Raw genomic sequence first — 14,851 nt, 5'->3', positions numbered from 1 at the left:
GTGGTAGATTCATTCTTTGTAAATACAGTTGGCTTCCGCAATTTAGTTGACCAGACAAGATGTACTCTGTGCATCCTTTCTTGACCTCCCACTCCAAGAAGAAATGACTGTATCCTGTATTTTCACAGCACCTGTCAGATTCTACTTACTGTTGTTATACACATATGAGCCCACAGAACATAGCATACTCCTGGGTACTTAACTCAGATTTTACTATCAAGAGGCAGAAATCAGATCAATCAAGAAACCTGAGTAACCATCAAATACACTGCTACTAGGAAGGTAAAATGATATAACCATTTTAAAAAACAGTTTGGTAGTTTCTTTAAAAAGATAAATGTACATCTACCATATGACCCAGCAGTTCTCCTAAGAAATGAAAACACGTCCACCCTAACGCATGCAAATATTAAAGCAGCATTACAGCAGTATTACTCGTAGTAGCCAAAAAGTGGAAGAAAATCCAGCTGTCCATCAATGGATGAATGGATTAACAAAGAATATTATTCACTAAAAGGGAATGACATACAACATGCTACAACGTGGATGAACCTCAAGGACATTATGCTAAGTGAAAAGCCAGACACAAAAGATCATATATGATTCTATTTACATGAGCCATCCAGAGAAGATAAACCTATAGGGAGAGTAGATTAGTAATTATGAGGCTGAGAGTGGGGAAGAAGGGTGACTGCAAAGGGGCACTGAGGTGTCTTTTTAGGCTGACGGAAATTTTCTAAAATTAGCTTGTGTAGAGATTGCACAATTCTGTAAATAAACGAAAAATCACTGAATTGTATACCTAAAACAGATGAACTTCATGTTATGTAAATTATACCTCAATAAAGCTGATAAAGATAATCACATGAAAATATACAAAATAGATATTTTAAGCCAAGATGATGGAAAAGCTATCCACCTTTGTATATTCTCTTACTTACTTTAAAATTGGCTCTTGTAGGATACTCTGGTTAAACTGATCAATTTAAACTGTTAATCAGGGTCTAATTTTTGGAATATGCAATCTCTAATACTTAAAATGACTGAGGAAGCCTTGGGGACATTAGTCTCTAAAGTAAAAATTGGTAAGATCACGCATCTTTGGAGGACCACCTCTCTAAGTAGGTGTCATGGACTGCAAGCTTGTGTCCCCCCAAAACTCAAATGATGAAATCCTAATTCCCAGTGTGACTTGGTACTTGGAGGTGTGGGTCTTTGGGAGGTAATTAGGTCATGAGGGTGGAGCTCTGATGATGGGATTAGTGCTACTATAAGAAGAGAAAGAGACTAGAATGTGTTCTCTACCTGTGAGGACACAGTAAGAAGGCAGTGATCTATAAGCCAAGAAGCAGATACTCACCAGACAAGATATCCAGGTACCTTGATCTTGGACTTCCCATCCCCCAGAACTGTGAGAAACAAATACATGTTTTGTTTAAGCCACCCACCCAGCCTAGTAATTTGTTAAGCAGACTAAGCAGACTAAGACAGCAGGTATCTTTTTCCCAGTGACTTCTATAGCACCTTTATCTTAATATTCTTCATCATTCTCCTCTCCTCATAGATTAGAAAACAGAAGAAAACTATCAGGAACAGAATGGTAGAAGGCCATCAACAGTCATCCCAGACTCCCTGCTTCAGAAACTAAAGTAGGAATTGTGCCTAATAGGAATCATTCTAACCAAAACGGTTATTCACATAGGACCTGTGCATAGGTACTTGCATTCTTTCAGGTACAGCTTACATCCTGGTCCCTCTTAGCAACAGCATTTAGCTATATCTTAGGGAATACATACCAGCCACTGGTTGGATGCCATTAAAGAAATACTTTATTTTTGTGTTGTCATGGATTTTACTTCCCTTAATTTAGTAATACAGAAATTCCACATGATCTCTATTTAAAAAGTCTTGGATTCAGCTCTGGAGAATTTTCATAGGCAAATTCTTCTGTGTGGGTTGGATCAGTAAACACTCCAATAAAATCTATTTCTAGGAAGAATGGACCATCCACTTTGTCAGCCAAGGTGAATCCAATAGAAGAGATCTACATTTAAAACAGAAATTGATCAAAATCTCATACACTGATGTTGTTCCTGGAGTTTTAAAATCCCATGAGGTAATTACTATAGCTGGGTCTTTATACTTTCAGCCTTAGGGGTTGGGTATATAGCTCAGTGGTATAGTGTGTGTTTAGCATGCACAAGGTCATGGGTTCAATTCCCAGTACATCCATTTAAAAAAATATTTTTAATACTAAGTACACTATTAGCCTTTAACAAGTATACCATAGTTCTCATATGCTGTAGCAAATGATAAGAGGAAGTACGGCTGCTTTTCTTTCCACATTCTACCTCCTCTCTCTTTAAACTAGTACTAGTTAAGACTACTAAGTACAACATGGATGTCTAATGGAGGTTCCTTGGCTCTCCTGAACTCTGAAACTGTTTTTATTTTAAAGCTAAAATAAAATGTAGTCACACTGAGAAGATGGCCATAGTGATATTCCTTCAGGATGGGGGTTTGGCTCACAGGATAGGTCTGAGTCAGCATCTGTCTGGGTATTATAAGGGTACACTTAAATAGAATTTTCATCTTTCATTTGCCAACCTTCAAAAATGGACTGAATTCATCCTCTCAGGAGTTCTGTTTCACTAAAGAAAATATAGTTCTTAGTGAAAGTACTGGAAAATGTTACCTTGTCAAGAAGAAGCTGGTACTGGGCATCCCGAATTCTTCCTTGATTAGAGAAGAAAAATTTGGAGAAAGGAATCTGAAAGAAGAAACCATTTACTTCATAGCTGAAATGTAAGCAACTGAGACATCTGTATGGAATCGCAATGATAAAAGAGTAACAGTTTTAATTTAATTCTAAAACTATCTAAATATACGAGGTTATAACAAGTGGCTAGTCATTTGGATCATGGATATAAACTTTTTTAATGAAATAACTTAAGTACTAGAAGAAAACAGCTGAAAACTTTTCTAAGCCAGAAGTCCCAAAGGGAAAAATAACAGAGTACAATTATAACTTTCTAATGGCAAAAACTAGTATCCTAAAGACAAAACTTTTACAAATAACTAAGAAAAAGATTAAACAACCCAACAGAAAAATGGGGATGGGGAGAAATAGGCACACTTGTATATTGAGAGTAGGAGTACAAATTAGTCCAACTCTTTTAAGAGAGAGCAGCTGGCAATTGTGGTAGGCAGGATTCTAAGATGACACCCACGATTTCCACCTTCTGGTGCACACACACCTTCTTCTAGGTGTTCAAACACTAATCTCGGTGCTGCTGTGAAGGGCAGATTATCCTCTGCGGGCCTGACTTAATCACTTGAGCCCATAAAGGGGACTGCTGGTGAAAGGGGTCAGAAGAGTGAGAGGGATTCAAAGGGGGAGCTCAGGGAGATTCTCCACTGCTGGCTTTGAAGATGGTGGGTGCAAATGGCAAGGAACGTGGGCAGTTTCTAGGCCCTGAGAGTGGCTCCGAGCTGACAACCAGTATAGAAACAAGGATGTCATTACAGCCACAGGAACTGAATTTGGTCAATAAGCAGAATGAGTTTGAAGTGGATTCTTCTCCAGAGCCTCCAGAAAGAAATACAGCCCAGCTGACACCTTGATCTCAGGCTTAGAAGGCCCTGAGCACTGTACCTGGCCATACTGTTCCCCAACCTATGACCTACTGAACTGTGAGCTAATAAACGTGTTGTTTGAAGCTGCGAAGTTTGTGATGATTTTTTATGTGGCAACAGGAAACAAAAGCAATACCTAGCAAAATTTGAAATGCTGTAACTTTGACCTGCCAACTTCACTTCTAGGAATTTATATTACAGATAAACTCTGACATAGCTTTTAGGAAAAAAAAAAAAAAAGAAGAAGCTCTAAACACATACCAGATAGTCTAATATAAAAGAACTAGCACTTTAAGATCATTTTGACAGTACATCTAAGAGAAACAGAACACAAGTTATGTGTTATTTGATGCTCAGATACAGCATAATGCTGTGGATATAGTTAAAATTCTAACGTTACTTTGAAGAAAAAGGAAAAGTAGGAGAATAGTTAAATAAATTATGGTGCATCCATACAACTGAATGCTATATAACTATTTTTTAAAATGAAGTAGATCTACACATCATGCTGTGGGAAGACCTGCACAATATATTATTAGTGAAAAAGGAAGATAAAGACAAAATCTACAACATAAATGTCATTTATATTTTTGAAAACAAATTTTTAAATGCCTCCAAATAAACTGTAAAAAAAAATTCACTATAGCAACTGGGAACAATCCAAGTGTCTATCAATAAAGGACTAGTTCAATCAACTATGGGATATCCATATCACAGAAATACCAAACAAAATAACAAAGAATGAAAAATAATTACATATAGTGATATGGAAGCTCTCCAGGATCTAAATTTTAAAAATATAAACTGGCATGGAAGATATATAAAGTATGCTATTTTTATTTTTGAGTAAAAAAGGGGAGAAAATAAGTATATACATATATACATATTTGTTTACATTTGCATAAGAAAACTGTAAAGCTACACAAGAAACTAATAAAAGTGGTTACGTACAGGCATTGGGCAGGAAGAAGGTGGATAGAGATCAGTGGGAGTGAATCTTTGTAATCTTTTTACGTTATTTTGGGTTTTGAACCAAAAAATAAAAATGAATTTTAAAAATTAAATGTACTGTTTTGATTATCACCAAAAACACTTGTCGACATAAAAACAAATTCAATTCAAAGCTCACTTAATAAATCACCACTGCACAAGCAAAACCAAAAGCAGTCATCCTCATTTCACTGGGAAAGGACTCATTTCTATTAAACAAACCTGGAAGGGACTCCCACCCCTACCCCCGACTCTGGGCCAGTTTCTCATTCTGCATCCTGGTTTGGGACTTCATCTACCTTATTATTTGAAAGCATATCTTGGAAATGGAATCAATGCTACCTGCTTGCCATTCAAGGAGCACATGTCACCCACCTCACTGGTCTTTTGTCTTTTTAGCATGTATTTCGCTAAGATCACAGTCCGCACCAAGGGAATTTTTTAGCCTGGAAGCAAATGAAGCTAAAAGGGAGCATTAAATCTGTACAGCTTGCATAAAAAGAAAAGGATAAACAGTTGTTTTCTCTACAAGTGGCAGAAAACGAATATACATCATTTTTCCATCATTTTCTTCTGTTTTCTTTCTATAATCAGAGTAAACATTTGAGCATCTCACTTCTATCTACCAAATGAGAATTATTCATAAAGAAGTGAACAGCAATAACACTTAATTTTTTAGAATCTCTTCCCCAATACTCCCCTTAATACTTTAAAGAGAGGTGTGGAAAACAACTATTATTTCCAGCCAAAGATTAGGACTACATGTATTTTCAGGAAAGAAAGTAATTGCTAATGATTAGATGGTAATGATACTGAAGAATAATTTGGCAAGGAGCATCAAAGGCCTTAAAAATGTATGTATCATTTATTGTAGGAATTTTGTTTCTAGGTTATATCCTAAGAAAATAATTAAGGATGTTTACTTCAGAGTTTGGTACAAGAGTGAAAAAGTGAAAACAATCTAAATGTACAACAGTGGAGGATGGATTACATAAACTGTGCTCTACTTATATAATAAAATATGCAGATATTAAAAATGATGTAGAAATATATTTCAACAGAAAGTTGTATATAAAATTCCAGTGAACAATATATGTTATAAAATACCACTGGCATAAGTACTATTTTTGTAAAAAAATGTAAACAGCAAAGTCTGAAGGTACACACTAAAATAAAAATAATATTTTACCTCGGGGTAGTGGTAGCACAAGATTTTTTTCCTTCTCTGCATTTTCTTAATTTTCTATAATAAAATACTTGTTTTGTTTAATAGTTGTATGTATTACTGATATACAAGTGTTACACATGCAATAATTTTTGGTTATATATCTATATTAGTGTATAAGTATGTATCTAGCGCCTATTATAAGCCAGGCACTGTTCCAGGAACAGGGGAAACAGCTATGAATAAAATGGACAAAGTCCCTGCTCTCAGAATTTACAGAACTTCTGTTCCAGGGAGAGAGTGACAATAAACAAAGAGACAACTGAATGAACAAAATAATTTTACTTTGTGACAAGTTCAATGCAAAAATTAAACAGGATGTTATTGAAAGTGCTGGGCTGGAAGGTGCAACTCTAGCTAGAGGAATCAGGAAAGGCCTCTCCGAGGCGACTTTTGAACTGAAAGGTGAGTGACAGGAAAGAGGAAGCAGGTGAAGATGTGGGAGAAGAGCACTCCAGCAGATACAGCACGAAATACAAAGGCTCCGAGACGGAAGTGAGTTGGTTGAGTCTGACACACAGAAAAGGGGCTAGAATAGAGGAGGGACGGAGGGAGGGTCTGATACTGTAGGCCTGGGAGGCCACATTAAGGAGTTTGGACTGAGTTCTAACGACAAGGGGAGACCACTGGAGGGTTTTGAGCATGTGAGTGATGTAATCTGAACTACGCTTTAGAATAATCTGCTGTGTGCAGAGTGGACCTTAGGGGGCAAGAGGACAATGAGGGAAATCAATAAAGAGGCTGCTGCAGTAATCCAAAGGCCTGGACTAGGGTGAGAGCGGAAGAGATGGCAGAAATGGTCAGATTCTACATGTTTTGAAAGGAGAGGTGAGAGCATTCGCTAATACACTGGATGTGGGGTGAGGGAGAAAGGAATCCAGGATGACCCTGAGGTTTAAGTATTAGCAAAATGGGGACTTTCTTTTGAATTTATGGATTAAAAATCTTCAATAGGCAAAAGAAAGAAATGGGCACTTGGTTTTGCCCTCACTCCCTGAATTTCCACTTATTTTCTTCCTGGTTAACATTTTTTACCTTCTAAAAGTTTCTTCTCCCTGAAAAATAGGACTATGTCACCAAGAAATAAATAAAAATTTTGATAATTGTCAAATGTCAAGTGTTTATTCCTCTTAATGGAGCCTTTCTGCTAAGCTAGGGACATGAACTTAGTGCAGTTGCCTGGAAGAGGTGATACGGCAGGAACTAAAAAGGAAACATCTACAGTACTTGGGCACAGGGCAGATGTGTACTCATGACTCAGCACAGCTTGGCCGTATCCTTATAAAAAATACTTACTGGGTAGTAAGCTAACATTTATATTAATGAAAGAAAAAGTTGATTATGTAACTCTTGCCCTTAGGTCCTCTTCTTTCCTTTCCTACACCTTCCAAGAGGAATGAATAAGAAAAAGAAACTACAATGTATCCACAATCTCAAAAGACCTCATTTTCATACACAGCAAAGACTTGTGCAGCTACCTTGACCTCCTGCCAGTAGGGCCCCCCACGGGTGAACATGAAGTAACTGTACATCTGACTCTTCCTCTGGATTATATCGGTGTCCTCCCTGATATTCACCATCCAAGGCCGTCCATCTCCACGGACACGGAGGTACAGAGTGTTGAACTGGGACCAATCATAAGACTTCTTTCTCTCAAAAGGGCCCTAAGGTACAGAAAGGAAAGTTAATTTCACCTCATTTTTCCATTATTAGCAAAATGTGAGTTGTCACCTTTTGGCAATGGATCTACAAGCCATTTTTTTTAAAGTTTTTGTTTTTATTTTATTAGACTTTGGGGGCAAAAGATTCTGTAATGCAATTTAGTTTTTCTTTTTTTTTTTTTTCTTTTGAATGGAGGTGCTGGGGATTGGACCTCACGCATGCTAACCATGTGCTCTACCACTGGGCTATACCCTCCCCCGCTACAAGCCATGTTCTGCCTTTCTCTGCTTTCTAACACTAACGAGACAGACAAATCTGGTGATTCTTATTTTAGTATCAAATACTGACATAGATACATGTTTCTAAGGTAATGTTCAAGACATGATTGGCCCAGGACAGTGTTTACACGGATTAGGCACTCACTTGTGTTCCTGAACGGAAATAAAATGCTATATATGCTTCCTTTCCCTGGGCCTGTGGAGCTACAGCTTTTAAGTGGGCCATTCCCATAAATCAGAACATATGGAGGAGCTCAAACTCAAGCTTCAAAACTGATATTTCATAAAACCAGCTACCATCCATTGAAAACATACATCAAGCACTTTGCATGCATAATTTAATCCTCACAGCAGCCCTACGAGATAGGTACAATCATTGTCCTCCATTTTATAAAGAAACTGAGCACTCTACTAATGAGTGGTAGGTCCAGTGCTGCTTAACTCAAATCTGTGTTCTTACAACTATCTAAACTGTCTCTCTCTTTCAAAGTAGACTGTACTGTTAATTTCCAAAGGTGTTTGTTTTCAGCAACCTTAGAGATAATTTGATTTCAACAATACCAGTGCTCAGGTATGAACCATTATTTACTAGCCACATAATTTTGGACAAGTTACTAAATCTCCACAAGCCTCAATTTCCTCATCTGTAAAACTGGGATGGTTATACCTTATAGGATTGTTGTGGGGAACAAAAGGAATAATGTGAAAAAAAAAAAAAAGTATACAAAGCAATTATCACAGGGACTGGCAGGGTACACTTAATAAATATTATCAACTATTTTCATTACTCCATGCTACATATCTAGATATAGAATTATTTCCTACTGTGGACTTACCGAATCCACTCTGTGGATTTTCAGGGCCTGAAAAAAATCTTGTATGCATAGTTTGTTGCCTCTGAAAGAACACATACTTTTCTTTTTCATCATTATCTGGAGAGAGGCAGCCTAATACTATTCCTACCATTTGCTTTTCTCCTTAATGCAGCATAAACAAGCAAACAGCCAGGGGCTAGGCTCATGGTCAGGCATGGGAGTCTGTCCAGAGCAGCCCTGAAATAACACTGACCAGCAAATTTACAAAAAGCAACAGACTGGGGGCAAAACAAAGAAGCTGACTTATGTAGCTTTGGAAAAGTGTTCTGACTGAAATCCACAAGGCTAAAGACAAAAGAAACTATACATAAACAATGTAGTCTAGTTGGTAAAGTTGTTTCTCACAGGGTTATGGATCAGAAATTCTGAAACTGCTTTACATGTACTCTAGGGTTGAATTATTAAGTAAATGGATGATAAATGGTGGGAGGTTTCTGCTACAGAAGAAAGTTAGCAATAAGCAAGAGGGCAAAGGCTAGAATAAACCATGTGGTACTGAATTAGAGTCAAGGCATCAGTATGAACTCACATTTAGCTTTATACGGACATAGAAGGAATTACAGCAAGGGGAGGGTATAGTTTAGTGGTAGGATGCATGCTTAGCATACTCAAGGTTGTGGGTTCAATCCCCAGTGCCTCCATTAAAAAATAAATAAATAAACCTAATTACCTCTCCCAGCAAGAGAAAAAAAATTAAAAAAAAAAAAAAGAAAGAATTACAGACATGTGTTTCCATGAGTTGGTATGTATACATATATTTCCTAGCTGTGTCCACTGTGGGGTCCTAGGAATAGTGTCAATCCAGTAACAATAAGCATACTCAGCACCCAGATCTTGGTTTCTAACAGCATTCTCCAAAAAAACAAAACAAAAAACCAGGACTCCTTTGAGAAATGGCTAATTCTAGGTTTGGGACAGGCGAAATACAAGACGAGCTGACAGCATCTTATAGTGCCAAAAAGCGCTCAAAAAACAAAAGGGGGTAGGGTGGCTATAGCTCAGTGGTAGATTGCATACTTAGCATGCATGAGGTCCTGGGTTCAATCCCCAGTATCTCCACCTAAATAAATAAACAGATAAACAAACAGACCTAATTACTTCACTACCCTCAAAACAGCTTTCAAAAAAACCCCAAAACAAAAGGATGGGGGCATGTCAAAGGCACAAGAGCCAACCCAAAAGAGCTCCCAGAGGCCAAAGCTAGACCAATATGAGCAACAAAGTAAAGAACACAGCACTGGATTATATCCCAAAGTGTGAGTCCATACTAAATGACTGAATAAGTAAATGTGGGAGAAAGAAATCTTCCTTTCTGAAGAATCCCAAACAATTTATGTAAATACTACCCACTCCAGGAGACAGAACTTAATCCCACACCCTACTGCAGGCCTTGAATGTAGGGTGCATTTAGTGACTTATTTCCAAAGAACAAAGTATGGAAAGAGGAACCTGGCAAACACTACCTTGACCAGGTGATCAAGGTTAACACAGCAGCAATGAGTCGTGCCTTCAGCATGTACCCCTGATATGATATGATGATAAAGGTACTTCAACTCTGTGACATTCTTCCTAAAAACCCAGAACCCCAGTCTAACCAGTAGAAAAAAACATCAGAAAATCCCAAATTGAGGACCATTCTACAAAATACTTGACCAGTATTCCTCAAATCCTCATGAAAAATTAGGAGACTAAGAAACTGTCACAGACTAAGGAGATGTGACAACTAGATGTAATGTGGTGTCCTGGATGGGGTCCTGAAACAGGATAAAAAAAAAAGTGTTATGGAAAAATTAGTGAAATCCAAATAGAGTCTGGAATTAGTTAATAGTAATGTACCAGTGTTGGTTTCTCAATTGTGACAAATGTACTACAGTGATGTAAGATGGTAACAACTGGAGAAGCTGGGTGAAGGGCATTACAGGAACTCTCTATACTATTTTTGCAGTTTTTCTGAAAAACCAAAAATATTCTAAAACTTAAAGCTTACTTAAAAAAAAAAAAAAAAGAATCCACAGGCTGACCCTACTTCCATTCTAAGGAACCCCCGGCCATGAAAGGGTCTGCGGTCTATGTCAGAGGAAATGCAGATCTCCCCTAAACGTCATTTGAATGTCTAACCTCTCAGGGCTCCTCCAACATAAGAATGTCCTAGCCAGGCCCAAAGTGATGCCCAGAAACAAGCAGCCCTTCTTCAGGAACCACTTCCCCCTCGTGCTTCTGCTTTACATATGTGCCCAGTAGTTAGTTAACACCATACACACGATGAGATGCCAAGTGTTTTCACTTACAAAAACAAAAGCTTTCTGCTATAGTTCATGCTACAATGAAGTTTAGCAGATTACTAGAAAACTGTCGCTCCTGAGTCTCACATACCCTTGGAATCTTGGATATCATTGCACAGTACCCACTTCGGCCACTCTCCCCATCCTGAGGTGCTTCAGAGCTCAGAGTGCCATACAGCAGTGCACTTTGGTTATTCTTGCCCATTTTCAGGAACACTTCACTTCTGCCACCAATCGTCTTATCAGAAGTCACCGTCCACTTATCTAAATCTTCTTTGCCACGGAACTGCCACACAACCTTGGCTTGTTCCAGCAAGACTTCATGCAGGGGGCGGCCTTCAGGCCCTAACCAATAATTCACAATCTCACCCTTCAAATACCTAAAATGGTCATTTATTTCCTCTTTAATTGCTTTATCAAAATTAACTTCAGGCTTGTCCTCAGGAGAAGTTATATCCAAAGCATCTTCTTTCTGGTGATGTCCTTGCAGATTCCCTTCAGGCTTCCTCTGGGAAGAGGCTTTGCCAGAAGCAGCCACTGGTTTCTGAAGACTACTGGAACAATAGGCTGCAAAGCGAGTACCCAAAAATGGACACGAGGTAACACTTGGCCTCGGGCATTTCCTGAGAATACAAGTGCTATTCAGCAATTTGTGAACCAAAGCCATGGTAATAAAAAGTCAAAATATAAATTTCTTTTTAGGCTGCCAGAGAAAGAACCTTCAGCAAACAGCCCAATTCAACCTAAAAAACAAACAAACAAACAAACAAAAAATTGAAGAATTACCAGTGTAGCAATGAATACATCATAATTTCAAAATCAACATGGGTCATGTGAAATTCATGAGCTTACTTTCTAATTCTATAAACATTTATGCAGGGCCTACTATGAACACAATAATCCAACAATAAATCCCTTCTAACACCCTCTTGTCGAGATGCTCCATGTCTCCCATGGTGTATGTTCTCTCTCACTACAAGAGTAATAAACCCAACTTTCTCAACTAAAGGCATGTTCCTAGTGGCCTCTGACTGGAGGGCACTGACGCTGCTCTTCCTCTATATTGTCATGAGAACATGTGCATTCCTCTCACAGCCCTTACATAATATCAGAATCTTACTTTTATCTGTCCTTCTAACTAGCCTGACCTCCTTAATCTTAGGGACTATGGCTTGAACATAACTGATGCTCAGTGTTTGCTGAAATAAATGAAAATCATGTAAACAGTATGTTTTCATACTAAAAACAGAAAGGAATCAGTAAAAATAAGTTGGATCTCAGCTCCTGGAATCACAGGTAATATTTAAATTTCCCCCACTGATCTGTTTAAATGACTTTACTGCTATGTATACAGGAATTTGGGTAATAAATGATAAGCCCATAAAATGGAACTTGTACAATCATAAAAATGATTCTTTTGACACTGCACACAGGCTACACTACTGAGTGGTAAATAAGGAGGAGTCAAAATTGCATTTACATTAACATTATAAGCATAAAAATGTACAAAAAAGATTTGGAGGTTAAAAAAAGAAAGAAAAAGGCTTAGAGTCGTGTGTGGGATGATGGGATTATGAGTAAGATTATTCACCCTATTTCCCAAACTTTCAGTAGTGTTATTACAACTCTAATAATATAACTTCAATTATAAATGTTTTGTTTCACATTTTTATCAGTAAACATAGAATCAGACTCATTAACTGGATGATCCTGAACAGAAGTTGGTGAGTTTTCATGGCAAAGTAACCCACGCAGCCAAAAGCGAGCAGCCTTAGTAAAGGCTGTATATTCAGAGTTTACCATGTGCTAGAAACTGTTCTAGGTATGTTTCTAGGTATATTTTCACTAACTTCTCATAACAACCGTGAGAGAAGTACTATTATTATTCTTATCACAGTGGAGAAAACGGAGGTTCCAAGATTAAATTACCCAAGGTCATACAACTAGTAAGTGGCAAAACTAACCCTAGAGCCCCAGTGTTTAGCTCCGGATCCGAGTCAGGGAGCGGCCCGAACCCTGCCGCAGCGAGGCACCCTCTAACCCCTCACCTGCTAGGGCTATGACGCCCTCACAAACCCCAGACGCTCCAACCACCGGCTGGTACTCATTTTCCTCCCCTGACACCACCCCAGAGCGACTTCCGCCCCGGTCCCCGGCTTTTCTCGACCGGGTACTCCACTTTCCCCTAGCAGGTCCATCTGCTTTTCCAGTCCCGTGGGAAACTAGGCCTCATGACACTGGAGTTCCGGCCAAGTGAGGAGACCGGAGTAGAGTAATAACAATCCCGAAGCTCCGCTAACTGAGATTTGGAGTCGATTAGCTTCCAAAAAGGCCCGCTCCCCTCGACCCTATCTTTTTTGCCCTATGTGAGAAAGTGGGGAGAATTTAGGGCTTTCCGCCTCTCCTTCCTGCATCCCGCCTTCAGGTTGCAAACTCCATCCCGCATCTTTCAAATAGGATTCAGATATTCCTAACACCCTTCGCCTCCAAGGAGCAAGGGTCCACTCGTGCCCTATTCCTCCGCAGCCGCCCAAGAGCTGTCCTCGGCCTCAAAGGACTGGTTCTGCTAGAATTGCCCCCGCGAAATCTTTGGAGACCTACCATAAACTTGGACAGCAAACCGTCTTACCCGCTCTTCCCCAGTCTGGCCCCGTGGGGTCCCCACTCCACAGGGTTTTGATTTTATCTTGTGCGCACCTCTGTTCAGGCTGTGAACTTCTTGGGGCCAGAATGTGCTCTTCTTCCGGTCCCCGGCACCTAGCATAGCGAGCAGGAATTAAGTGCTCAGCATGAATTTGAATGAATTGTAACCGCTGGCTTTTAACACCGTTCTCCAGGGTTCCAAGATCTCCCCAAACGCAATTGCCTTTCCAAGTTTCCTCCATCACTGTTTTCCACGCCACCACCTCTTCCTTCTTGAAATTCTGCTTTGACTTTTCTAGACTCTACACTTCCCTGGATCTCCTGCCTCCTTGAACTTTTTCTAACTGCCTCCTTTATTAACTTTCTACTTCCACAACTTCAAATGCAGGTTGTCTCCAATGGTCAGCCTTATCTTCCCCTTTTCTAGTTTCAGATATGAGTTATCTGTAGACAATCTGATAATCTTTTTCCCTAAAGACCAGCATGCATTTCCAATATCTTTTGTTTTTACTGACGTACAGTCGATTTACAATGTTGTGTTAATTTCTGGTGTACAGCATATATATATATATATATATATATATATATATATATATATATATATATATATATATATATATATATAACCTTGCATAGTCTTTTTCATTATAGGCCATTCGTTTACAATTTCCACTAGCATCTCAAATTTGTTTTGTCTAAATGTATCACATTTACCCATATTAATTCCTCTTCTTATCTTCCTTGTTTTTATAAATGCCCACATCTTTCTAAGCTGAAAATCCTTGGCTTCTCTCCTTAAAACCTCTTCTCACCGACCCTAAGTCCTGTTTGTTTTGTTGTTGTCTTTGATTTTTCACCCCAAATTCAGTGAAACCCCAATAGTTATTGCTCTGTGCAACTTACATTCAATCTGCTGACTGCCCTACTCGGGACAAAATAGTTTGTCTATTTCCATTTTAAAATACGGCACCCAGAAATAAGCAGAAAAATTCCTTTGGCCTCCAGACATGCCACTGCATCAATTCCAAGCCCTCCATAATCTCCTACTCCATCTTACTACTCATACATATCCTCAATTTCTCATCTGTATGGTCAAGCCATTCAAGATGGCTGTTCTCTTGCTCTCTGTATATCCCCTGTTGGACCAGGCTCTGCTTCACTCACATGACTATCCAATCCTGTTCATTACAGGGCTTCATTAATCCCTGATAACTGATGAGAAGGGTCACATAATTGAAGAGCTGGCAGTTCTCAAGCAGA

The 14,851-nt window shown here is 38.9% G+C and overlaps 1 protein-coding gene across 3 annotated transcripts; it reads right to left on the bottom strand.

Annotated features, from left to right (window-relative positions):
• Positions 1-1,806: 1,806 nt before the first annotated feature.
• On the bottom strand, positions 1,807-13,112 carry NDUFAF1 (NADH:ubiquinone oxidoreductase complex assembly factor 1). Of its 3 annotated transcripts, none has more exons than XM_014552286.2 (5): positions 12,997-13,112; positions 11,040-11,691; positions 7,330-7,515; positions 2,696-2,770; positions 1,807-2,044 (listed from the first exon to the last, which is right to left on the bottom strand). In XM_014552286.2, the coding sequence occupies exons 2-5, from the start codon at positions 11,613-11,615 to the stop codon at positions 1,895-1,897; spliced, it is 987 nt and encodes a 328-aa protein (XP_014407772.1). In that variant the 5' UTR covers positions 11,616-11,691; positions 12,997-13,112; the 3' UTR covers positions 1,807-1,894. The 3 variants fall into 3 exon arrangements, with proteins under 3 accessions (XP_014407772.1, XP_032337368.1, XP_006176695.1); XM_032481477.1 differs by having other exon boundaries at positions 7,429-7,515; XM_006176633.3 differs by having other exon boundaries at positions 12,913-13,054.
• Between the last annotated feature and the right edge of the window lie 1,739 nt (positions 13,113-14,851).

The sequence above is a fragment of the Camelus ferus genome, chromosome 6 (genome assembly GCF_009834535.1).
Source record: "Camelus ferus isolate YT-003-E chromosome 6, BCGSAC_Cfer_1.0, whole genome shotgun sequence".
Lineage (NCBI taxonomy): Eukaryota > Metazoa > Chordata > Mammalia > Artiodactyla > Camelidae > Camelus > Camelus ferus.
The sequence above is the reverse complement of the archived record's forward strand: the minus strand, read 5'-3'. Positions and strand labels throughout refer to the sequence as shown.